The sequence below is a fragment of the Thermobia domestica genome, chromosome 11 (genome assembly GCF_964235325.1).
Source record: "Thermobia domestica chromosome 11, izTheDome1.hap1.1, whole genome shotgun sequence".
Classification (NCBI taxonomy): Eukaryota; Metazoa; Arthropoda; class Insecta; order Zygentoma; family Lepismatidae; genus Thermobia; species Thermobia domestica.
Window position 1 is genome coordinate 8,588,452 of NC_137464.1, and position 23,341 is coordinate 8,611,792.

Sequence of the window (23,341 nt, forward strand, 5' to 3'; positions counted from 1 at the left end):
CTTAAATGTTTCTCCTTGAAAGGTTTTGGGCTGCATTCCAGTAGCTTCCTTCATATCCTGGTAGAACGCGGAGGACGATCTTGAGGCGTATGATGAAGCTTTGTCTTGACCTGTGCGGACCATATTGATTTTGTTTCCGGACATTTCTGGTAGCCCCTGCTTATAGATCAACAACCTTCTGGTAGTACTGCGAGTTCATTTTGCAGTTCTTCTTCACCCTGTGAATCTTCAATTTGCCTCGGTGAAAGTAGCCGGCAACTACCGTGAACTCTTTCGGGAAAACCTTTTTGCAAGCTTGGATTCCACTTGAGTAGCACTTCGCGTCTTTGTGTATGATGGCTCTTGGCTTACTGCAGTGTAAAAAGTACACACACGCCTCATTCAATGTAGCGACGTGTCGCCATTTTCGATTTACTAAATGCCGCTCGTACAGCTTTCGAGTGTTAACACACGCGTTCCCGTCCCTGGACATCGGGAAGGTGATCCTTGAACACTTTTTCAAGGCTCAGTCGTTGACGCAAAGTGCAGTCAGCAGTTCAGACGATTCGCCATCTGTCCTTGTGTCCGAGGATTCTCGTACATGGTCATTCTGCGAAGTATCGCTTTTATGCTGCTGGTGGCGCAATGTGCATGGCTATGCCCTCATTCCTTCGTTGGAGAACCGAACACTGGGACCATTGAATCCTTATGCTTGCCGATCACAATCTTGATCAAGCTGATATCACAGTGCTTGCACTTACACTACGTCGTGATCATTGAAATACCAAACTTGGCGTCGTAAAGGGCTAAAACATAATAATCTTAAAAGCAACTTAATTTTGGCGGTATTTTCAGCCCAGCGAGAAAACACACTCGCAGTTTACCCATTACACTGACAGTAGGTTGGGCTGGTTAATTCTGCGCATAAAGGCAAGGAATCGTCCGCAAAACATCTTTTTGTGTGTTCGTCTTATGATAGTATATTTCGATTACCGGTAATATCAAAATAAGTAAAATGTTTAGAAATGCATGTAAAGAAGCAGTTGTTAAAAATGTGAAAATATCGGTTTCGATTCTCGGCTAAATTGATGAGACAAATCACATTTCTCTTAAAATCTGAAATCGCTTGCAGTTTTGAACAAAAGTAGAAATTGCATATTAGTGATTTATTTTGTAGCTGGAGTTGGATTTTTATTAAGGTTGGAGCACTTGTTTTTGGCTGATACGCAGGGTGTCTACTGGTCATGAAAGTCATGAAAAAGTCATATATTTTGCTTAGTAGTCATGAAAGCCATGAAAAAGTCCTTTATTTACCCAACTGGTCATGAAAATCTGAAATTTCAGAGTATATTTTTATACTTCATACTTTTATACCTCATACTGCATGTACTGAAACAGTTGTATCAGGTCAGTAATTGTGAGAATTTCCCCCACCAGTTAGTGCTGGCTAACTAGTACTTTACTGTCTTCCTATCTGCTCCCCATTTCATCTTCTAGTCTCTGTAATATAATAACAACTTCTTACTGTCCAACTTTCTGATCTGCTATGTCTTTACTTCTAAGAAATGTAAATTGTGTATTTTTGGGCCTTTAGACTTATGCAAATAATATTATTCGTTTGAGTTTGCAGATTTTAAATTTGATTATCTATTTTTTTTAAAACGAATTTCTTTTATAATTTGTTTTGTCTTTGGGCAGTTCTCTGAGTGCTTAATTTCAGACAAATTTCTGCTAGATGGATAATTAATTATACTCAGAATTAAAACTTCAAATACAGTATAGAGTGATTCACTGGTAAGAGCAGGCCCGTATTTAGGTAAGTGCTATTCTGTGCTCGAGCACAAGGCGGCAGAATTTTAGATTCTTTCTTTAAGATTCACAATAAGTGATATTTAAGATAGCAACCCGCATAGTTCCGATGCACCATTGATGGTAGGGGTTTATTATTACTAATGGTAAATTTTTATCGCCATGGTCATGAAAATTTGAATAAAAAAGTCATGAAAAGTCATGAAAAAGTCATGAAAAAGTCATGAATTTACTTTCTGGTATTCCAGGAGACACCCTGATACGTAATATTGATATGGTTTTAGATCGGTTGTTCTACAAATATAACGCCCTCTGAAGATCAAAATTAAGCGAAAATGCTATATGATGATATATCATCCGGGACCTCTTTCAGTCGCTATAGGGAATTAAAATATGTGGGAACATCGCATAGTAACTTGGAACCATGAATATTGCTCTACAAATCCATAGAACAGTCACATCGATTCTTACGTTAATAAGTGGTGCTACTGTCAACCAAGCTAATGTCTATTGGCTTTGATTGACATCTGGCAAGTATCGATATAATTTGACGGATTGGTAGATCTACTCTATGATTCTTTAGGGGCCATGGTGGCTCAGTGGTAGAGCGGTCACCTCTGGTGCAGGCATCCTCGCGCCAAGTGGGCTTTGTGGTGGACGAACACCGTGTGTGTGGGTTTTCTCGGGGTTCTCCTGTTTCATTCCACTTTCTTCATTCCACCCTTCTCATCATTACTGTCTCCTTTAGTCTAGCCGACATAATCATGGGACGTAAAACCTCAAGGTTTCATTTCATTTTTCTATAGTTCTTTATCTGCTACGATGCCATATAGTGCAATTCGCGCCTTTAGACGAGGAACTTAAATGGTATACGAATATATATATATATATATATATATATATATATCAAGTTATTTTGACTTGTAGAATAGCGCACTGTAGTCCGTGGACATCATTTTTAGAACATCCGATATAAAAGCAACAAATAGTAATAAGAAGCATTGTTATCAGGTGATTTAATACGTCATAGATATTGGTTGCTTTCGTCTTTTCGGAGAAATAGTAAGAGAAAGGAGGTTGGGTTTTGACATATTTTAGATGATTCAGAGAACATTAATATTTCTCTACAATGAAGGAAACTGATAAAAAAAAAAAAAAAAAAAAAAAATATGCAATTCTAATAGTAATACAGTATAAGTCCTTAATTAATAAAGGACATGAAAAATTGGTCATTTAAACATACTGTCAATATCCGTTTGACATTTGGATCCTGACGCAAGTACAATTTTAACGTTTATTGGGGGTTATTGTTGCTTGAAATTTTTCGTTTCTTTAATGCTAATTTTTGTAAAATTTTTCTTTTTTCTAGCCTGCTGTCCCTTCCCGTGTTATTGCTACCCCAAAAGACACAAAATCTCGCCAGGAAGTTATGGCTGCCCAAAACGCAGATGAACGAAGCAAAGCTAGGTAAGTAAATACATCCTACATGGTCTTCTGATCTAGATCAAAAATTGAATGTTAGAGATTTAAATTTTGTAATACGTATTCATATGCAGAGGAAAATATGCGCCCATATCGTTCTTTAAAAGCAAAAATAATAAATGTCATTGTCTGTGGATTATCATTGAGAAAACACAGGAAAAATTGGACGGCTTTGACTTACCTGAAGTCGCGCAATGTATTTATTAAGGTTAGTGTAAAGGGACAAGTTTTGCCGATAGATATCACTACAATCTTCGTATCTCTCCCATGTATTTTTTACCTTTCACAAAAAATTACAATTTCTTTTACAAATTTCAACCTACAGAGTTCAGACTTTTAGAGAAGGAACTTCATAATCTATCGAAGGGAACAATCCGTGCCGATTTTTTATTTAGAATTTTCTTTATTGTTGAAACAGTTCCATTGTTAAAGATTTAGATAACCATTTCAACAATCAAGCAATTTCAACAATGATCAAAATTCTAAATAAAAAATCGGCACGAATTATTGCCTTCGATAGATTATGAAGTTCCTTTTCTAAGAATTTGAAGTCTCTAGGTTGAAATTTGTAAGAGAAATCGTGAATTTTCGTGAAAGGTAAAAAATATATGGGAGAGATACGAAGACTTTAGTGCCATCTATCGGCAAAACTTGTCCCTTTAAACCAACCTGAAACACTTAAATTTTGAACGCGAAAATGAAAAATAATAATAATAATAATAATAATAATAATAATAATAATAATAATAATAATAATAATAATAATAAAATAAAATTAAGGGATACATTAGCTAAAGGTTTTAAAGATAGATTATATTAATAATTACAGAGCTAAAAAAATAAAAGAAAACATTTTGTGTAACAATACAATAGATATTTTACATAAATCAAAACAGCAGAAAGAAATAAAAGTCGTTCTATACTGTAACAAAAGCAATCACTTAATTCAGACTTTAGAAACCTAAACAAGACAAGAATAGGAATACTAGTTGACGGATTCGTCATTCCAAACAGAAAGAAAAAAAGAAAAAAATGAAATGAAATGTTTGAGTTTTACGTCCCACAGTTATGCCGGTTAGGCTAAAGGAGACTGTGATGATGAGTGATGAATGAAATGGTGGAGTGAAGAAAGTCGGAGGAAACGGGAGAACCCCGAGAAAACCCACGCACACGGTGTTTGTCCACTACTAAGTTCACTTGGCGGGAGCAGGGTTTGAACCCGAGACCGCTAGCACCAGAGGTGAACGCTCTACCACTGAGCCACCGCGGCCCCAAGAAAAAAAAGAAATACCTCCAGTTTGATCCGTGAACTTACTAACAACCAGCACTCAACATGGTTATGAATTCTCTACTCCCATCAGCGTGGTATCTCTGAATGTGTACAAGGCCTCCAACAATTTTCCATTTCACCAGTCTTGATCGTGGAGTTTCTTACTAACCATTATTCCTACTCCATTTACACTAGTACAGGGTGTCCAATATACAATGTGAGCTCTTTCGTGGCTAAGTGGTTAGCGTACGCGCCTTTGGCGTGGGAGACCCGGGTTCGATTCCCGGCGGGAGCTCATGTGGTTCGGATTCCACGTTAATCAGTAGGTCCACGTCTCATATAGCCTCGCTGCTGAAAGGGACGCTAAACTAAAATCAACTCAACTCCAATATACAATGCAACCTGGAATTTGGGATAGTAGAACTTTTGAACCTGAAATGATACACAAATAATGGTTATACCAAAATGAAGCCGTATGATTTATAAGTCAATTTACATGTTTTGCCAAAAAAAAAAAAAAAAAAATTGATTTACACCTTCGGTTACATCTGGCAACGCTGTGTGGTTCGTAGTGTACTTCAATCGTTGCTTCGTAGTTTAAAAATATATCCATGAAGAAGGCTTCATTTTGGTATAACCAGTATTTGTATATCATTTCAGGTTCAAAAGTTCTGCTATCCCAAACTCCGGGTTGCATTCTATATTGGACACCCTGTATAATTGTTTCAGCTCTCGATATAACTTTCCCCCTTCTCTTAGATCTTTTATGGCGTTCCTTTTTCCATTTTATTTCACATAGATCAAATATATGTATATGACGCCTATCAGTTCTTTTACTATACCTGTAAGAGATAAAATCTACAATATATAGATCTCAGGTGCATTTTTCATGCCAGTCTTTTTCCATTTCAAAATTTTTCGTATAAATGAATCTCCTGGCGGCCGAACGTAACCCTCCCCGCCCCCCTTATGGAAGTCAGTGAGAGGGTGGAGTTGGATTTTGACAGTCAAAGAAAGATATTTTAAATAAAGAGTAGGAAATCTGCATAGGATTCCTATTAATTGAAAGTAATATTCCGAAAATCGGATTTACTTGAGTGTATAGTGCAATAAAAATACCTATACGAACATTGTCAAGAATAATACGCAGCGAGTAAAAAAGTGGATTATTAGACCGGAACTTGAACCCGTTATCTTCAGCGAGCCGTGCCGATGTGTTAACTGTCACATCAAATCCGTTTCCCAGAACCACTATACTCTCTCATTCTTGAAGTCGGTGCTCTTTACTGAGATCACATAGCTTGTACAGTCCACAGAAAGAAAAAAAAAAGAAGAAAAAAAAACCACCTGCAACATGAGAATGTAAGTTTATTGTGAAACGACGAAGTCTTTTGCTCCATAATAAGTGTACAGAGGAGGACGCCGAGGTTTATCCTGACGTGATTCGTGTCACTTAGACGTTATGTTGTTTCCCTGCGCTGTTAGGCGTAGTTTCACAATAAACTTACATGCTCATGTTGCAGGTTTTTTTGCTGCGGACTGTACCACAATCTAGCTGTTGTGCTTGAACAATCCGATAATGATAACACAAGCGTTGAAGGTGTTCTGAATATGGACACTGGATTGTCCAGGATCAACAGCTAGGTTGTGGTACAAGCTATATCACCTAAGTAAAGAGCACTGACTTCACGAGAGTGTATGGCTGTTCTCGGAAATGGACTGGGTAGCGTAGTGGTGAATGTATCGCCACGGCTTCCTGAAGATCTGGGTTTAAGTCCCGGTCCAGTAATCCACTTTTTCACTTTGTGCATATCATTGAATTCGCACCTACAGAGGATTTGGTGTGTAAAAACGAAAAGAATAATCCGGTTGTTTTCTCCTTTCCGTAATACAATACATAATTTTTAAGAATAGTCTACCCAAATCACATGACTTGTCAACTGTCTTAAATGGCTTACATAAATGCCATTTTATTTCCTAAATTTTCATCATTGCTTTCGAACATTTAAAACTATCTATGTTTCTTTCCTGTGATTTATAGGAATAGAAGAATGTTTGGAGCTCTTCTTGGCACACTTCAGAAATTCCGGCAAGAAGAAACTAGGATGAAGGAAAGAGTATGTACCTTTATTTATTTATTTATTTATTTCATTTGAACACTATCAAAATTGTTACAATCCATGCTTAGCATCTTTCTTTTAGAAGTCCAATATTTATACATTTGTGTAAATCAGATATTTCTTTGCTGCTGTCAAGTTTTAATTCTGCGATTATTTTAGCGGTATAACCAGGAATAAGCCCAAGGCGCGCGATCTCGAAGTTACAGCCGACATCGGCGGCTCTCATAAGTAACTACGAGCACAAAAAGGATGAACTTATGTGAATAAAAATTGGATGTTTATTCAACAAGTTCTAACAAAATCATCCTCATGTTCGTATGGGATAGTTGGAAATTTCGACCACAGTCTAGACCCACGGAGATTGCATTATTTGATTTAAAATATAGATACAAAGATCAGATCCTTATCGTCTGAAAGATGGATTAACTTTGCTTATTGCTCTTTCGATTGGAGTATTCAGTGAAATGTTGAGGTAACGTTAGATGCTCGAGATATAGCTCAACCTTAAGCTTGAAAGAGTTTTTCTGTCCAGCAACTTTGACGTTTGATTGTGTCAGTTTACTAGAAGCTGCCTGCAATGAATTTAGTAAAAATTGGGTTGTCATTTGTGCATGGAAATGCAACGGTCGAAAGAGAATTTTCCGTCAATAAATCATTCTAGTGGAAAATATGCATAAAATGACTATTGTAACACAAATGCATATTCATAACCAAATACAAAAGGCAGGAAGTATTGAAGATTATACATCATCAGAAAGATTAAGCTTTACGTGAAAGGCCCAAGAAACCTACGAAGAGTAGTTAGACTAGGAGAAGGAAGCGATAAGTGAACATAGTAAAAAGACAATGTTGGATGCACAGCTAAGAGATTTGAAGCAACAGAGGATAAGGTTTAAACGAGCCATTGATACCAAACTAAACAAAACCAAGAAGAAAAGGACTTCGTTCACGTACATTCCAGTAACTCCCTGTGGCGAAAGTCAGCATTTCGACACTTTTTCCGTTAGTCTTATTTTTAATTTTAGTTTAACCAGTTTAAATTCAAACAAACTGCTATTTTCCATTTTTATAGGAAATGTTTGATTGTATTTTTACGTATTTTACGTAAAGATACATAATCTTGGTTGTAGACATTTCTGGAGACTTTTTTTTTTTTAAACCGAAGAAAATAGTTATATGATACGGTATATGAAAATAAAAGCAAAGTAAAGTTCACAAAAAAATTATGTTGAGGAGAAGTTGTCAAACTGGTGAGGAAATATCGACTGTAAGGGAGAAGAAAACCGATTTTACAAGAAATTCATATGGTCGTGGAATTCTTATGAAGAGTTAGAAGAAGTTTGCAGCAACCCTGTAATTGCTCTGGAGAATCAGATCGACTTGTGTTGAGTTTGCATTTCTGATTATTGCAGAGCATTTGGAGTCCGTAGAGAATGAAGCAATGTAACTTAAATATTTTAACACTCGCTTCCATTGCCAGAGAACAGATTTTCACTTTTAAATAATCGTCTGCTGTATTTTTACGACTAACCGATCTTGTTCTTCCGCAGCAACAAGTTGCGATTTTTGGATGTTTCTTACGTCTTCGTATTCAGATCCTTCCATATGTGTATCTCCTGTTAAATTACGAAAAAGCTAATGAACTTGAAGAAAGAAAATTGACGTAAAGAAATTTATAGAATAGACTTGCAGGTTCCATGAGACTTACTATCTGGTGTTTTAGGTGCAAAGTATTATTTTAGATGTAACTCAATAAATAACAGCTGTGCACGTAGCAAGAACTATCGGTTATATACAGTTATTATCTAATTAAACTTGTTTGTAGTTTCGATTATGTATGTCTACACTTTTAAAATTTATAAAAAACGAAGTTCTGTACAGTGGCGGATGTAGCCCGGAGCCGGGGAGCCTATGCCCCCAGTTTTTTTTTGACTGACAAAAATAATTTAAGCCATTATTTATATATTTTTGGATCAAAAGATCCAATATATTTCAGGCAAAAATTTTCTTGTAGGCCTTATATCTAGAGAACTGCATATAGTGTAGCCAAACTCAAACTATCACTAAACTCAGTATGATGTGCTTATTCGTTATATATATATATATATATATATATATATATATATATATATAAAAAAGATTTAGGTGTCGTTCAAAAATTTTGTGGCCCCCGATCAAAAAACCAATTATTGGCCAAGATCGCAATCTTTTATTTTATTTATTTATTTATTTATTTATTTTTATCTATCTATCTATCCTAAAATTCTTGTTGAAAGTTTATAGTAAACTCGTGATATAGGCTACCTATCATAGTCTGGGTTCTTGCTGGGCCCCCAGTTTTCACCTTTTACATCCACCACTGGTTCTGTATTGTATTTTGTTCCTGCCTTTGTTACTTTTCGTACTACCTTATCTAAGTATTTACAGATCGTACCTGACAATTCATAAATCGATTTTTTTTTCTTATTTGGTGTTTTTAAATTTTAATTAGAACTAGTAGTTTGTGAATAAGCGCTGCCTGAGTCTCACATTTGACCTTTCTGTTCTTGTAAGCTGGTAACATCGATGTCTGTGTTTCAGGAGGAGAAGAGGATGAAAGTTGAAAAGAAATTGGAAGAAGCAGCTAAACGGGAGAAAGAAGAGCTGAAAAGAGAGAGACAAGAATTATTTACGGAAAGGAAGCGGAAACAAGCTGAAATTAAGAAGATAGAATTAAAAATGATACGAATGAAAGAGGTAGGAGATGTAATATTAAAATGTTCGGCTGTAGATAGTTCGTGACTATGGAGTTTTGAAGATACTATGTTCAAAGCGTGTCAAATATATTATATTCAGAAATATAGTGAACACAAGGAAATTACGTGGAGGCATATTAATTTACAGAATACAAAGAACGTATTTCAAATACTAGGAATTCATCTAAATTGTTTTCTGTTCTTAATTTTTGTAGCAGTTTTCTTACCGTCTATCATATTTCCTAATTTTTTTTTTTTTTTTTTTCGAAGTGCTATGACGAAGTTTGGCGGAGAGAGAATTCGTAGACTTTATCAGAGATCATACAGTATTCGGCAAAACAAACAGCACTGAAATCATATCGTTGACATTTATTTATTTGTGTGTTGTACAACATAATGAAACGCAAGAAATGTCATATGGATGCCAACTAGATATTACTTAACACATATTGTAAATTTAATAGAAATAGCGCCTGTACATCATATGTTCAAAATGTTGTCTCCCACATTCATAGCAGTCCTGTAGATCGATGAACGTGTTAATGACCACGGGTTGCTGGAATGACAAAACAAATTATTCTCTCTCAACTCTGGTATAGTGGTAGGGGATTGTCTGTTCGGAAAATTGCTTCCTTCAGTATACCCCATATGTAGGTATCTGGAGCCGTGAGGTTACGGGAGTGGGAAGGATATGCAAAATCCGTTTAAGGGAAAATCAAGCGGTGTCCAAACTATTGTGAGCAGAAGGCAAGTTATTCGCAATGTGAGCAGTAGCTCTGTCTTGCTGCATCCATTGTTGTAATGACAGATTTTTGGTGCGGCAAAAACTACGCAAATCATGCAAGAATGAATCAATAATAAACTGTCGATTGATGTAGCGATCAAGGTGCACAAAGCTTTCATCACTGAACCATGTGTTGCTGACGAAATCTTCATCTTCATATACTATAGCTCTAGAGTAATACAGTAGACGTGCGCGCTCCTCTCCTGCAGTGAGATGCTGCTCCACACCTTATGAATGAAAATAGTGCTCAACGGTAAACATCTTTTCCTCTGTTGTGAGTGACATCTTCGTGCGAACCACACACAACTAAGCACATATGTGATGTTCACAACTCATACCACATTGCACCAGCACGCCATCTGTATGCAAATTTCAGTACTGTTTGTTTTGCCGCATAATGTACACTCATGTCCAAAATTATTGTCGCATGTCTATAAATATGTTGTACGCAATATAGTTTGATAACGAATTCGCCCGGTATTTCTTATAATGTTAGTATGTGTATAATCGGCAAAGACATGTATGTGGCAAATTTCATGTCAAAAGAGCAGTAAATAAGAACAATAAAAGGAAAATAGAACTTTCTTGTCCATTTAGCAACATTTTGTTTTACTCATTCTAATTTTCGTATTTATTATTCTTTTCCTATGAAATTTACCACAAATATATATTTCCCGATTATACACATTGTATCAGTATTAAACGTACCCTGCAAAATCATTATCAAATTATATTCTTACAAGAAGACTGTTATAGATATGCGACAATTATTTTGGATATGAGTGTACATAGGTATATTTGCGATAAGAACAGTTTTGTATTGATCTGTGTCTGCTTGAGTTCAGTGGCGTAGGGAAGGGGGGGCCCGGCCCCTCCGGGCCCCCCCAAAGAGGTCCGACAAAGTACTTTAGTACTTTGATGTTTGTAATTTTTTATATATTTTTATGTTTATATATTTTTTTGTTTGTAATTTTTCTATATGTACCTATAACAGCACTTGGGCCCCCCCCCCAAACACACATCCTGGCTACGCTACTGAGTTAAAATGATTTTTTTAAAGAGCATATACTTTTCTTTATTTCATTATAATCTAATTGAAGGTTGAGTCAACACTAGGATGCCTGAGAAAAATATTTTTCCGCATTTCGAAAACTTAGTTTTTTAAAAGATGTTTCCTACCTTTTTTAGTTCACCTTGCCAACTTTTTTTAAGCATTCGGGACAACTGGCAGCTTTCGGATTTTTACACAGAGATTTGTTAACGTAGACCTTTTCAAAGAAGAGACTAATATCAACAATCATTATTACGAGGGTGATTCAGAAAGTAATGCCTCCAAGGTTATACATTTATTTGCGTTTGACAGATAGCACCAATACAGGTATCAGTGGAAAGCTTGCAGTGTCAGATACAAATGGTGGAATCATTTTTCAACATAGGTCAAATTGCGGGCAACATATTTGCGCCAACGCGAAACAAGGTTTTTTCATTCCGTCGGCGAAGAATTGAGGAGTTTGATGCATTAAGGGCGTAAGTCTGAAACAGATGGAGAAAAACGATGCTGAAAATTTAAGTAGTGATTTTTTTTCTTACATAAAACAATGTAATATGCAGCATTTTTATTCCGATACTGAATTGAAATGTTACCAGGAGGCTAAACAAGTATGGCAGAAGCCACAAATGCGTTTGATTCAAAAAGGGCGTAAACTCACTTACGCCCTTATTACATCAAACTGCTCAATTGTAGTGGCTGCTGGCAACAGCATTGCCGAACTGCCGCTTCTTTCTCCGCGTCACAACTGTAGCGTTGGCCCTTTAGTTAAGATGATCCTTTAGTTTGGGAAAGAGTCAAAAGTCGCAGGGCGCAAGATCCGGACTGTAGGCAGGATGAGACAGAATGTCAATAACACTTTGCCAACAGATAGGACAACTTTGAATTTTTTGGCGGAGGAGAGAACGTGTGGCAGTACTTCATAGACTGACGCTTCGTTTCCGGGTCCTAATGGTGTATCCACGACTCATCGCCGGCGATGAATGTTCCTAGGCGCAAACCTTTCACAGTCAGAAACTCAATGACAGCCCACTGTTTTAACCGGACGTCACCAGTGAATGCCATAAATTGATCCATTACTCTGGAACGGAAAGTCAAACAAGTGACACTCTATAGTTTAAACATCAGTGCGTTAATAATAAACAGTTCAGGGTGTTTGCAATACTATTGGCCAAGTAGTGGGCTTGGAGGCATTACTTTCTGAATCACCCTCGTATTATTTATTTATTTTATTAAGCTGTTGGTGATCACCTATACATACTAGTTCGAAAGCTAACATTTATACGTAAATAAAACAATCGTAGGCACAATTATTCAAACAGCTGTATTTGTAAATAGTAAATGTAAAGTTGAAATTAGCACTACGTTCTTTTTTCTACGCACTTATGCAGTGAAAACTTTATCTTGAATGTTATTAATTACTAAAATAAATCTAAGCTTTACGTATTAAAACTTGATTTACTTCTCTTTGTAGCAAAATGAATGGGAAGCCATACACAGACACTTAATGAATTTTATCCAAACACGAACAAAGCCTCCAATATTTTTTCTTCCGAAAATTCACAACGCGAAGACAGAAGAAAGGCTTGTAGCTAGTCAGAAGGTAGTAGCAAGTAAGTAAAATATATTTCTCTCAATGTAATATGTACAGTCGTTTAATTGTCTCTGTCGTGTGCTTAACTATTATTAGGTATATTTTTTGACGTAACATGGGCGACATTCGTAAACACCAAGATATACACGACAAAAAGAAGGCTAATTATTTATGCACTACTATAGCATTGATTATATAGTCGACTGGTATTTTTTAAGGATTTTTTTTTCGGAGTAAGGTTATAGTCCTAATTCTTCTAGGGTCAGTCCAGGGAGCTTCTAGCGAGACACATCGTCTATTGTGTCATCTATCAAGACATCTAATTGCCTTACTAATGCAATAAAACAAACGCTAAATTCACTAAAGAAGTTTAAAAAAAAAAAAAAACACTGCGATCTCTCTTTCTTGTCTGGCTTCTGACTTCGGAAGCAAACCGAGCACCTCCAGTATTCTGTGTATTTTCTTACAAGGAGTATGAGTAAAAAAAGAAGGGTTTTCTCTATCACACGAGAAAATCTGCCACCTTGGAGTGTCAATAAATCAAGGTTAGTCTTATCCGTGTCTTGTCTATTCCTGAAATAGTAATTCAGAAAAGAAATCAGAACACATTAAAATTCTGTCATCTCAAAACATCAAACCATGATTCCAGTAGATATAAATTTGATTCGAAGAAAGCTCTCTCTTGGAGGTCACTGTGGCTCAGTGGTAGATCGGTCATCTTTGCCATGTTGGATCCCTGGTTCCGTCCGAAAGCTTTGTGGTGAATAAACACAATGTGCGTGGGTTTTCTCGGGATTCTTCCGTTTCCTCCCACTACCATCATTCCACTATTAATATTATCCATTATCCAATTACAACTGTTTTATTTTCGAATGCTTCTTTTTTAAATATTCACAATATTGAAATTTCTCAATTTACATTTCACGCCTTCTAAAAAAAAAGTTCCATTACTAGTAAAACTAACCTAATATAAAGATCTTTGTTTTTTCCCAATTTTTCCGGAAAGAAACCGAAAAAAGACGGTTTTTACCGGTCGTTTCAAAATTTCCGGAAATTTTACAACACTATGCATGATTCGTAAATTAGAACAAATTAAGTTATGTAATTTTTCTTTTGTTTTTTCAGGAATGATCGAGAAGAAGCGTCAGGATTTACAAGTGGAATTGGAAGCAATCGAAAAGAGGGGAAGGTGGCGGCAGGGCTTAGAGGGTGCAGAAGGGGGGGTTGAAGAAAGTGAGGAGGAACAGGAGGGTGAAGAAGGGCAGGAAGAACTTGGGGAGGGTGAAATTATTGACAAGGAAAATAGGCCACAAATTACGGGTAAGTTGAGTAATCATGAAGTTCGTTTTATAATAACTTTAAATAAAATCTAGTATTTTAACAGTTATTGTATTAAATCAGGTAGGGTATTGCATCGTAGATCAGTCGCAGGAATTCTATTACGTTACTATAGGCCTGGAGAACTTCAATCTCTAGTCAGATTCTACAGGTTAGCATTAAAAGATCTCTTAATTGCTAACTTGACATTTAAATCCTGGTCGATATATTTTTTTTTTCTATGGAAATAGATATGCCTATGACAAGGGACCTCCTTCCGGGGAAGGAGAGGTTTGTCCTATTCCTAAATGGGTGGCCTGCACAACCCATTCGTACCTCAGTCGTACTCTAAAGCAGACAAGGCTGGGATTATAGCCCTCACGGCTTCCACGGGATCCCAGAAATGGGTTGGTCTCTGTCTGCTTGCGGTCGTATCATAGGATTCGGTACCTTGTGGGGTCGGACGCCTATTGGCACCAAAAGAAGGATAGAAACAACTTGTGATGTAACAGCCCTTAAGAGAGCCAGAGCCTACTAGCTGGCTTGTGGCACTCATGCGTTTGGGGTGATGTGGTCAGCGTATGGACTCCCCTCGTCGTTAATGCTGGCTTTCTAGCCCGAGGTCGCAACTTCTTTCTTTCAGGTAGCTTCCCATTGTTCCCACGACTCGGGGTGGACGCCGAAATACCAACACCATTTGGTGAGTACGAGCGGTCTTTCCTCTGACCAGACCTGGCTCTGCTTGATTTTGCTCACGAAAAGCAGTACTCCAGTGCGGCTAGGACGTTGGTTTCATCAAAGTCACCACACTGATCTGTGTTACAGTTTCGGGAAATATGTCTTTGTTTTCATCAGGCACAATGTCATAGATAATATATTTGATGAAGGAATAATGTGACAGATATAATACAGGGTTATTCAAAAAGAAAGAACAGATTTCAAACATTTATTTCTTCCAAACTACAAAAGATAGAAACATGATTCGAACGTTTCTTGATTAAGAAAAGGTTACAATTTAAACAGCCCGGATAGAAGTTCCAATCACGGCCGCATTGGCGCTGTTGTTTGTTGTTTGTTTGTAGTGAAATGGCGGCGTCACCACAGGAGAAATCTTTTTGTGTGCTACAATTGGCAAAACTTGAGTCCATTGTTGCAGTTCAGCGAGCATTTCGCCGTCAATTTAATAAACAACCGCCGCATCATAAGCAAATTTACGAGTGGCGTCGAAAATTCGTAGATGATGGTTGCATCTGCAAAAGGAAAAGCACAGGATGTCCACGCACATCAAACGAGAATGTCGAGCGTATTCGTACCCAAAGAAATCCACCTCATGAGCAAGCAAAGAACTTAACATTTCTCAACCAACGGTATGGCGAGTTCTAAAACATCGTCTGCACATGAAGCCATACAAACTGCAGTTATTGCAAGCGTTGCATCCTGACGACCACAACAAAAGGCCACCGTTTTGACACTTGTCGTGTAACACACGGTGCTCATATTGAATGCACACCATAATTACTAACAATAAATTGTAAACTTTTCTTAATCAAGTAACGTTCGAATCATGTTTCTATCTTTTGTAGTTTAGAAGGAATAAATGTTTGAAATTTGCTTTTTTTTTTTTTTTTTTTTTTTAATAACCCTGTAAATCTGATGAAGGCATAAAGTCAGATAATGTATCATCTGATGAAGGCATAATGTCTGAGATAATGTATTTGATGAAGGCATAATGTCACAGATAATGTATCTGATGAAAGTATAATGTCAGAGATGATGTATCCGATGAAGGCATAATGTCACATAAACTATCTGGTAAAGGCAATGATGTGTTGCTGAAACCGGAGGACAGATTAATAATACGGAGTGCTGGCTTTGGTCAGATTTTGTGTGTGCTTAATCCTGTTATTCTAGTTTTAGATTAAAGCAATAACTTAACATATCATATGTTCTACAACGCACAAAATTTAACACATACTTATAATTTTAGTAAGTACACAAAAGTCAATAAACAAACAAATAAATTAATAAGCAAATAAAGTCAAAATAAAGTAGTAAAAAAGCAAGAAGAAAAAGAAAACGCTTCAATCAGCATCAACACTGCTTTAGAAAGTACCTTTCAATTTCAGTTAAACTTAGGGGCCGCGGTGGCTCAGTGGTAGTGTGTTCACCTCTGGTGCATGGGATCCCGGGTTCAAACCCTGCTCCCGCCAAATGAACTTTGTGGTGGACAAACACCGTGTGTGTGGGTTTCCTCGAGGTTCTCCCGTTTCCTCCCACTTTCTTCATTCCACTATTTCATTCATTTCTCATAATCACCATCTCCTTTAGCCTAACCGGCATAACCGTGGGACGTAAAACTCAAAGACTTCATTTCATTTTCAGTAAGACTTAATATTCAATCCGTGGGACGTAAAACTTTTTAGTTACCAGCTGTCATATTTTCGGGGTCATGTAACATTTTTTAGTGTTTTCGCAACAAATTTATATTTTACACAATTTTAGATCCAATTTAAAAAGAAGTTGTACATAGTAATTTGTTCTTCAGTTGAAGCCCACAGAAGGAAGGTGGGCGAAATGCCAGGAGTAAAACTTTTTATGTAATTATATATTTTACTGTAAATAAAACAGGAGATGTGTTGATGTATTCTTCTGTTTTCTTTTGCAGGTAACCTTGATCTGGGTATCGTGGTAAAGGTTGAAGGGAAAGAGAAAGACGACGACACAGGTACAGGTAAGGATGAGGGGCATGAAAAGGGGGAGACGACGACAGAAACACTTAACCAACAATGTTCCATTGAACAACAACAAATCAGTTTTAGTAATTTAGACGATGTCCCTTTGCCGGAAGGCGAGGCCAAGCCCCATGACGTTAGTCAAGCGTCGAATATTAATACTAGTAATAATAATACTAATAATAGTGATAACAATAACGAAGGCGAAGCTAGTATGGGTGAATTTCCTAATCCCGTAGACGAGAAGGAATTCGAACCTGTGTATGATTAGCTCTCACAAAATTTGTGACAAATAACATTGTTTCGGCCGCACGAAGATTTACTTCGTAAATACATGAGTTATATAAACTGTTACCAGCCGTCTGGAGCAAGGAGGAATCAGCCAAAGGTAAGTTGGGTATCCGATTTTCAGTCCTCCCTCTGTTAACATTTGTATTTGTTTTAAACTCTGTCCTGTTCTTCAGTGTTGAAAGTAAAGATCCATTCAAATGGGAGGGAAAAAGTTTAGAATACCCTATAATGTTTTACGTTCACTTATAGGCAGCTTTGTAGTTCTTATTGGAATGGCTTCTTAAAAAAGATCCGATAAATGCCGTTAATTAGTCTCTCTCTCAATTATAGCTATAAGTTTGTGTAAATATGAGAACCTTTTCCAAGTATGAGTTTCCGGTCTGATTTTTCCTTATACATTGTTAGTTCTTGCCTAAATTTTGCGTATTGTATATTTTTTAGTACTTTTCTGTACATATTTATAATATCAGAGTAGTTAACTACACATAATTGTTCTCTCGAACAAAATGATAAAAAATAGTTGATTTTTTTTGTTAAAAAATGTACCGCGTAGTAATATAATAACATGACATTTAGTTGCGATTAATTCGTTGAAATATAGTGTTAAAAAAGTCTGCTGTGCAGATTCTGTTCTAGTGCCATGGAAAGTAGTATTTTTTTTTTTAAGTCATCTGAAGTACGGAACCGTCAAGTAGCATGTTCAAATATGAATATGGAAGTAATATTTTGGAAATAATAATAAATAGGAAACATTGGCTTAGGTTTATTCATCAACGTATTTTACACATTTTTTTCCCTATTAAGAACTGGAACTATTTTCTATTAATTCTGATGTGCAAAGATGGTTTTTAATACTCTGTAAAGCGAGTTGGCGATAAATAATTATTTTAATTGGTACGGTAACAGAGAAAGCATATAAAATTGAGTGCCTTTGTCTCTTTACATTTCAATCAGTGCTCTCATTTTTGTATCAAAATAATTTAAGTTAAAAGAAGAAAAATACAGATCACGCTTACTGAATGCAATTTTTTGTAACAAATTTAACAAATGAAAAAAAATGAAATTGATCAGTTTTTTTTTTTAATTGGCGATTACAATGAAGAAATTTTGTATATTTAAGTGCATGGGCGAATGAATAGGGAGGGTGGGCATTTGTTGCGAGGGGGGAGTGGGTATGGCCTGCCGAAATTCCTCCTCTTTTTGTACATAATTGCTCATCATTTTGCACAGATAATGGACTGTGCGTGCATCATCAAAATAACCAAGGACTTATACATATAAATACATAAATATATAAGACATTCTTATTACGAAAAAATAAAAAGTGTGTATAGAAACATCAATAAAAAAATGTGCATTGTTTTTTATATATATACACAAAAAGAAAGTGTTTTTTATTTGTTATACTCAAAAAATTTTTTGTGTAGTGTACATGTTGTGATGAAGTAATCTACGTAGGCTGATCAGTGAAGACTGATCATCAGTTTATGAGGTGAATACAACAGCAAGGCACGGAAAACGAAAATCGTTTGTGTAGTGGGAGAAGTGACGAATAGATCGAGCAAGTTGAAGGCCATGGCGTCAGGAATGTGGCCTTCGCAGCCGTTCAAGCACACGTAGTTTCAGTTCCGCATAAGGCAACATGGAAGTGACACGCGAAAAACAGTACAGAAATTCTGTTGACTATCTTGCATAGATCAACGCTTGGTGTGTACTTCATCCTCCATATAGCCCTGATTTAGCCTCTTGTGATTTCTTTCTTTTTCCAACTTTGACGAAACACTTCTGGAGATGGCGTTTTGCTTCTTCAGGGGCAATGGTGAAAGCTGTGGAGGCGATTTTGAAGCATCTGTCCAAAAATAGCTTCCAGCGTGTCTTTGATGACTGGTAAGAATGTTGGGACGAGTACATTGCATGTAATGTAGACTATTTTGAAAAAGACCATCAATATTTGGAGGATTAGTACAGGTAATTATGTTTTATTCATTTATGATCATTCCTTATGGATCAGCCCTCGTATTTTGAACTGGAAGACTTCTGAGTATCAGTTTGTGATTTTAATTTTTTGTTAACGATGACGATTTTCTGAAAATAATGAGAATAAAAAGAAAGAAAGAAATCAGGTAAGTAGAACATGTATATATTTCGTTCCCAGCCCCCGCCAAGTGGACTTCGTGGTGGACAAACACCGTATGCATGGGTTTCTTCGGGGTTCTCCCGTTTTCTCCCACTTTCTTCATTCCACCATTATCACCGTCTCCTTTAGCCTAACCGGCATAACCGTGGGACGTAAAACTCAAAGATTTCATTTCATTTTCACACACACACACACTCACACACATATATATATAATTACAGTCGGAAGTACTTACATTAATATGTTGGGCTACGCAAACCGTAAAGTTATCCAAATAAAAATATTTTTTATAAATCTCTATAACGTATATACTGGAATCTAAGAAACTTTTTCTGTCAAAATTTCAGGTAAAAAAAAAAGTGGGGTACTTGTACTGTTAAATTGTCACTGGCTTCATTGAATATCCAAGATGCGTCTTAGAATTGAATACAAGAAATTGGCACACATTTTGAAGTTTAGAAATGGGAGTGCGTATTAGATTCGAGTATATACGTTAAATAAAAGAAGATGTCTTGACTCACTGATTGATCAACGCCTAGGCCAAACTGCTTCAGCTAGCAGCTTGAAATTCAGACAGCACACAGAATCTGTGATGTAAGGTCTCACTAAGGAAAGATTTTTTTGGAAATTTGACGTACAAGAGGATAAAAGTGGGGTGGCAGTTATCTTAAAATGGCAATATCTTGGAATCTCTAAAGGTTAGAGACATGAAATTCGGTATTTGAACTTACTATAAATAAATTAGACACGTATTACTCGTCTGATTTTTCTTTGCATGCAGCGAAGTTGGGAATTAACTTTCTTGTTTACAAGTGGTAGGAGCAACACGGCAGGGTTGCCAGAGGTACTAGTTTCTTGAGACTTCTTTTATGGTTAGGTTTTCGAGAAAATCAAAAGAATATGAACAGAAATATTTTCATTCAGTATCGCTTAACACTGTGTTGATGGTGCCGGCAGGTGAATAAAATAGGGAGATGATATGAATGTTGTACTTTATGAGGGAAATGGGGGTGTTTGACAGCTGAAGATCTAGCGGAGGCACAAGGCCTGTTACTTTGTAGGAAGACGTCATGGCAACCCTGTAAAGGAATACAGAAAACCAATCCTGCCTTCCCTCCCATCACTCCCTTCGCCCAGTGCCAAAACATAAACACAACTGCAGCGCTACTACGAAACAAATGCAGAGACTCGTGCGACGGGTAATATTTCACCGTTTCTTGTAAATAATTAGACGTGTGTTTTACTATTTCTTGATATTTGCCCGAGAAGGAAAGAGAAAGGGTGAGAAAGAAAAAGGCGTGAGAATTATAATTATTATTGTCAGAATCTCTTAAGGTTAAAGATATGAAATTTGGTATTTAGACTTTTCATTTAAAATAATTAAAGATGTGTTTCAGCGTTTTTAGATGTTTCCTTTAGGAGAGAAGAAAAAAGGGTGGGGTTGTAATTCTTTAAGTGGGATGACTGTATCTCGAAGTTCCTTAAGAATAGGTACAATCTGCAGCAAAAAAACTGCAACATGAGCATGTAAGTTTATTGTGAAACGACGAAGTCTTTTGCTTCAAAATAAGTGTGCAGGGGAGGACGCCGAGATTTCTCCTGGCGTGATTCGTGCCACTTAGACGTTATGTTGATTCCCTGAGCTGTTAGGCGTAGTGTCACAACAAACTTAAATGCTCGTATTGCAGGTTTTTTGCTGCGGACTGTACATCCTAATTTTAAAGACTTGTTTCAACATTTTTTTGATGTTCCTGTTAGAAGGGAAGAAAAAAGAATGAAGGTTGCAATGTTTATAATAAGGTAGCCATACCTTCAGATCGGAAATATGTTCAAGGATGAGGAGTGCGAGGCCGCAGTCGAGCAAATGCGGGGGGCGGGGGGGACGAAATCCTCAGCTAACCAAAGGCTAGTAACTATGTATGTAAAGTGACTTGCTCCATTCATCTTCCACTTGTTTTACGAGTTGAAGCAACAATCACATTTTGAAGAAATGCTGTATTATATGCACATGTATAACAGACAAAAGAGCGCATTATTTGCTACCGGCAGCGCTGCTATTTGATATATTTTTGTTTTATTATCTTAACTTGAGACAGAGAATAGTGTGTCCTTTGAAAATGACTAAATTGTTCTTTTTCGCGTGCATGTAATATTATTTGTGATTGGCAGACTTGCTATTTGGAACTTTTGAGTTAGACCCCGTCTGGGACACTGCGGAGGACCCTGGGGCAAACGTTTTTCCTAGAAAGTGTGCCATTGTACATGATGGGATACGTGTTCGCCGACCGTTTCCGAACAAATGACCCGGTTCAAACTTCCACTAGCTAATAGCTTTTACATTACAAAATATGTTCTAACTCACGATATCCCGACAGATGGCACGTATAACTTTGGGATTCGTCTAGTTATAACATATCAACTGCAAAATATAATTATCTCGTTCGGATCACAGCGGAGCCAGTTCGTGACTTTCCCTTGTTAGTTTATACTTAGTATATAGTTGGTGTACGTACAGTTTCTACTTTTAATACCATCACTCTGAAACCAGCAGGTTTTTCCGTCTAGGTGTATGACGCTTTGCATCAGTTGTACCCGTAGCGACGCCTAGTGTCAGAACCTTCAACTTTAACTGGAAATAACCTTATGCATATTATGGTAACACGTTACACCAACGGAGAGTCCTTTATGTCCACCACGAACACTTTTTTGAAATTCGGGATTATTTTCTTAAAAGTATTGAATAAAATATATATATATATTATTTTTGACAAAAAAAAATCCTGAGTTACGATACTAAAGAAACATCCATAAAATTTCTTATCTTAATAAAAGCGTGCACAATTTTTAATCCACCATGGTGTACGTAAGGTTAAAGTAAATAGCCTGGACAGCTTCTGGTAAGTGTGTCAGTTGATCTAGCCTGCAAGTAAAGTCCCATCTATTGGATATACTACTAGTGTAAGGTAAATGTTGCACCCTATAAAAGATGTGGTGAACATGTACAAATTTTCAAAATGTGCCACTGCACACGGATACAAACTAGGGATGGCCGGATCCGAAGATCCGGATCTCGGATCTGGGTCCGGATTTCGGATCTGGATCCGGATCTCGGATCTGGATCCGGATCTCGAATCTCGGATCTGGATTCGGATCTCGGATCTTGATTCTTATCCAAACCCACATCCCATCCAAATTATGATAAACTTTAATATCTAAAATTCGCCGAAAGTAATTTCACGAAGTCCTGACAGTGAAGAAGAGAACAGAAAATTAAGACGAATATTGACAAGTCTATTTGTTTCCTTCATTCTACTCTAAAAATCAAATGTTTGGCTTACTTAAGAAAAAAAAATGATCCGGATGAGAGCTCAAATGTCGAATCTAGTTCCACTCGGTTGCAGGACCGAGATGAATATTTAAAATTCCTTAATGCACCTATTTCATTGACAGTTAAGAAAACATAAACAGTTAAGACAAGTATTGACTACTTTTTACGTAAATTTATCTTGCTCAGTCTGCTCAAAATATCAAATGTATACCCTACAATTAGATTTAATAATTATTTAGTAAATCACAATATGAGCACCGAGAATAAACTATGAATTTTGGTGCCTCTTATCTAGATTTGAAATTTCGGATTCATACATAGAATCAGGCTGAAATATAAATATTTGAGATCTGGAAACCGAAACATGTGCTAGTACCAAGATCGTAGCCGTTTGTACAGTGGCGTATTTACGATTTTGTTTCGGGGGGAGGCTTTACCTGAAAATGTGAAAATTCTGCAAGATGTTTCATATAGTTTACTATAGTAAGTAAGATTTCGGGGGGGGGGGGCTTAAGCCCGGAAGCCTCTCCCCTAAATACGCCATTGCGTTTGTACCTAGGTAATGCGAGCGGAAGGCACTTGCACTAATTCCGCATGTAGTTTGAGGAACACGAGAAATTAAAAACAGATAAATATTCTTTTTCAGGAGTAAGTCGCGCTTTAACATGACTTTTCATGAGTGTTGTGTTCAAATATGAAAACTGTAATGACAACT

The 23,341-nt window shown here is 36.8% G+C and overlaps 1 protein-coding gene across 1 annotated transcript in view; it reads left to right on the forward strand.

Moving 5' to 3' along the window:
- The window catches only part of Pnn (desmosome associated protein-like protein pinnin), a 35,640-nt gene extending 17,096 nt beyond the window's left edge, over nt 1-18,544 (forward strand). The window contains exons 5-10 of the mRNA XM_081729989.1: nt 3,158-3,255; nt 6,582-6,657; nt 9,241-9,396; nt 12,702-12,840; nt 13,947-14,141; nt 16,804-18,544. Coding sequence (XP_081586115.1) covers nt 3,158-3,255; nt 6,582-6,657; nt 9,241-9,396; nt 12,702-12,840; nt 13,947-14,141; nt 16,804-17,141 — 1,002 coding nt within the window. The 3' untranslated portion in view covers nt 17,142-18,544. The remainder of the gene's footprint in view (nt 1-3,157; nt 3,256-6,581; nt 6,658-9,240; nt 9,397-12,701; nt 12,841-13,946; nt 14,142-16,803) is intronic.
- Nucleotides 18,545-23,341: the final 4,797 nt, after the last annotated feature.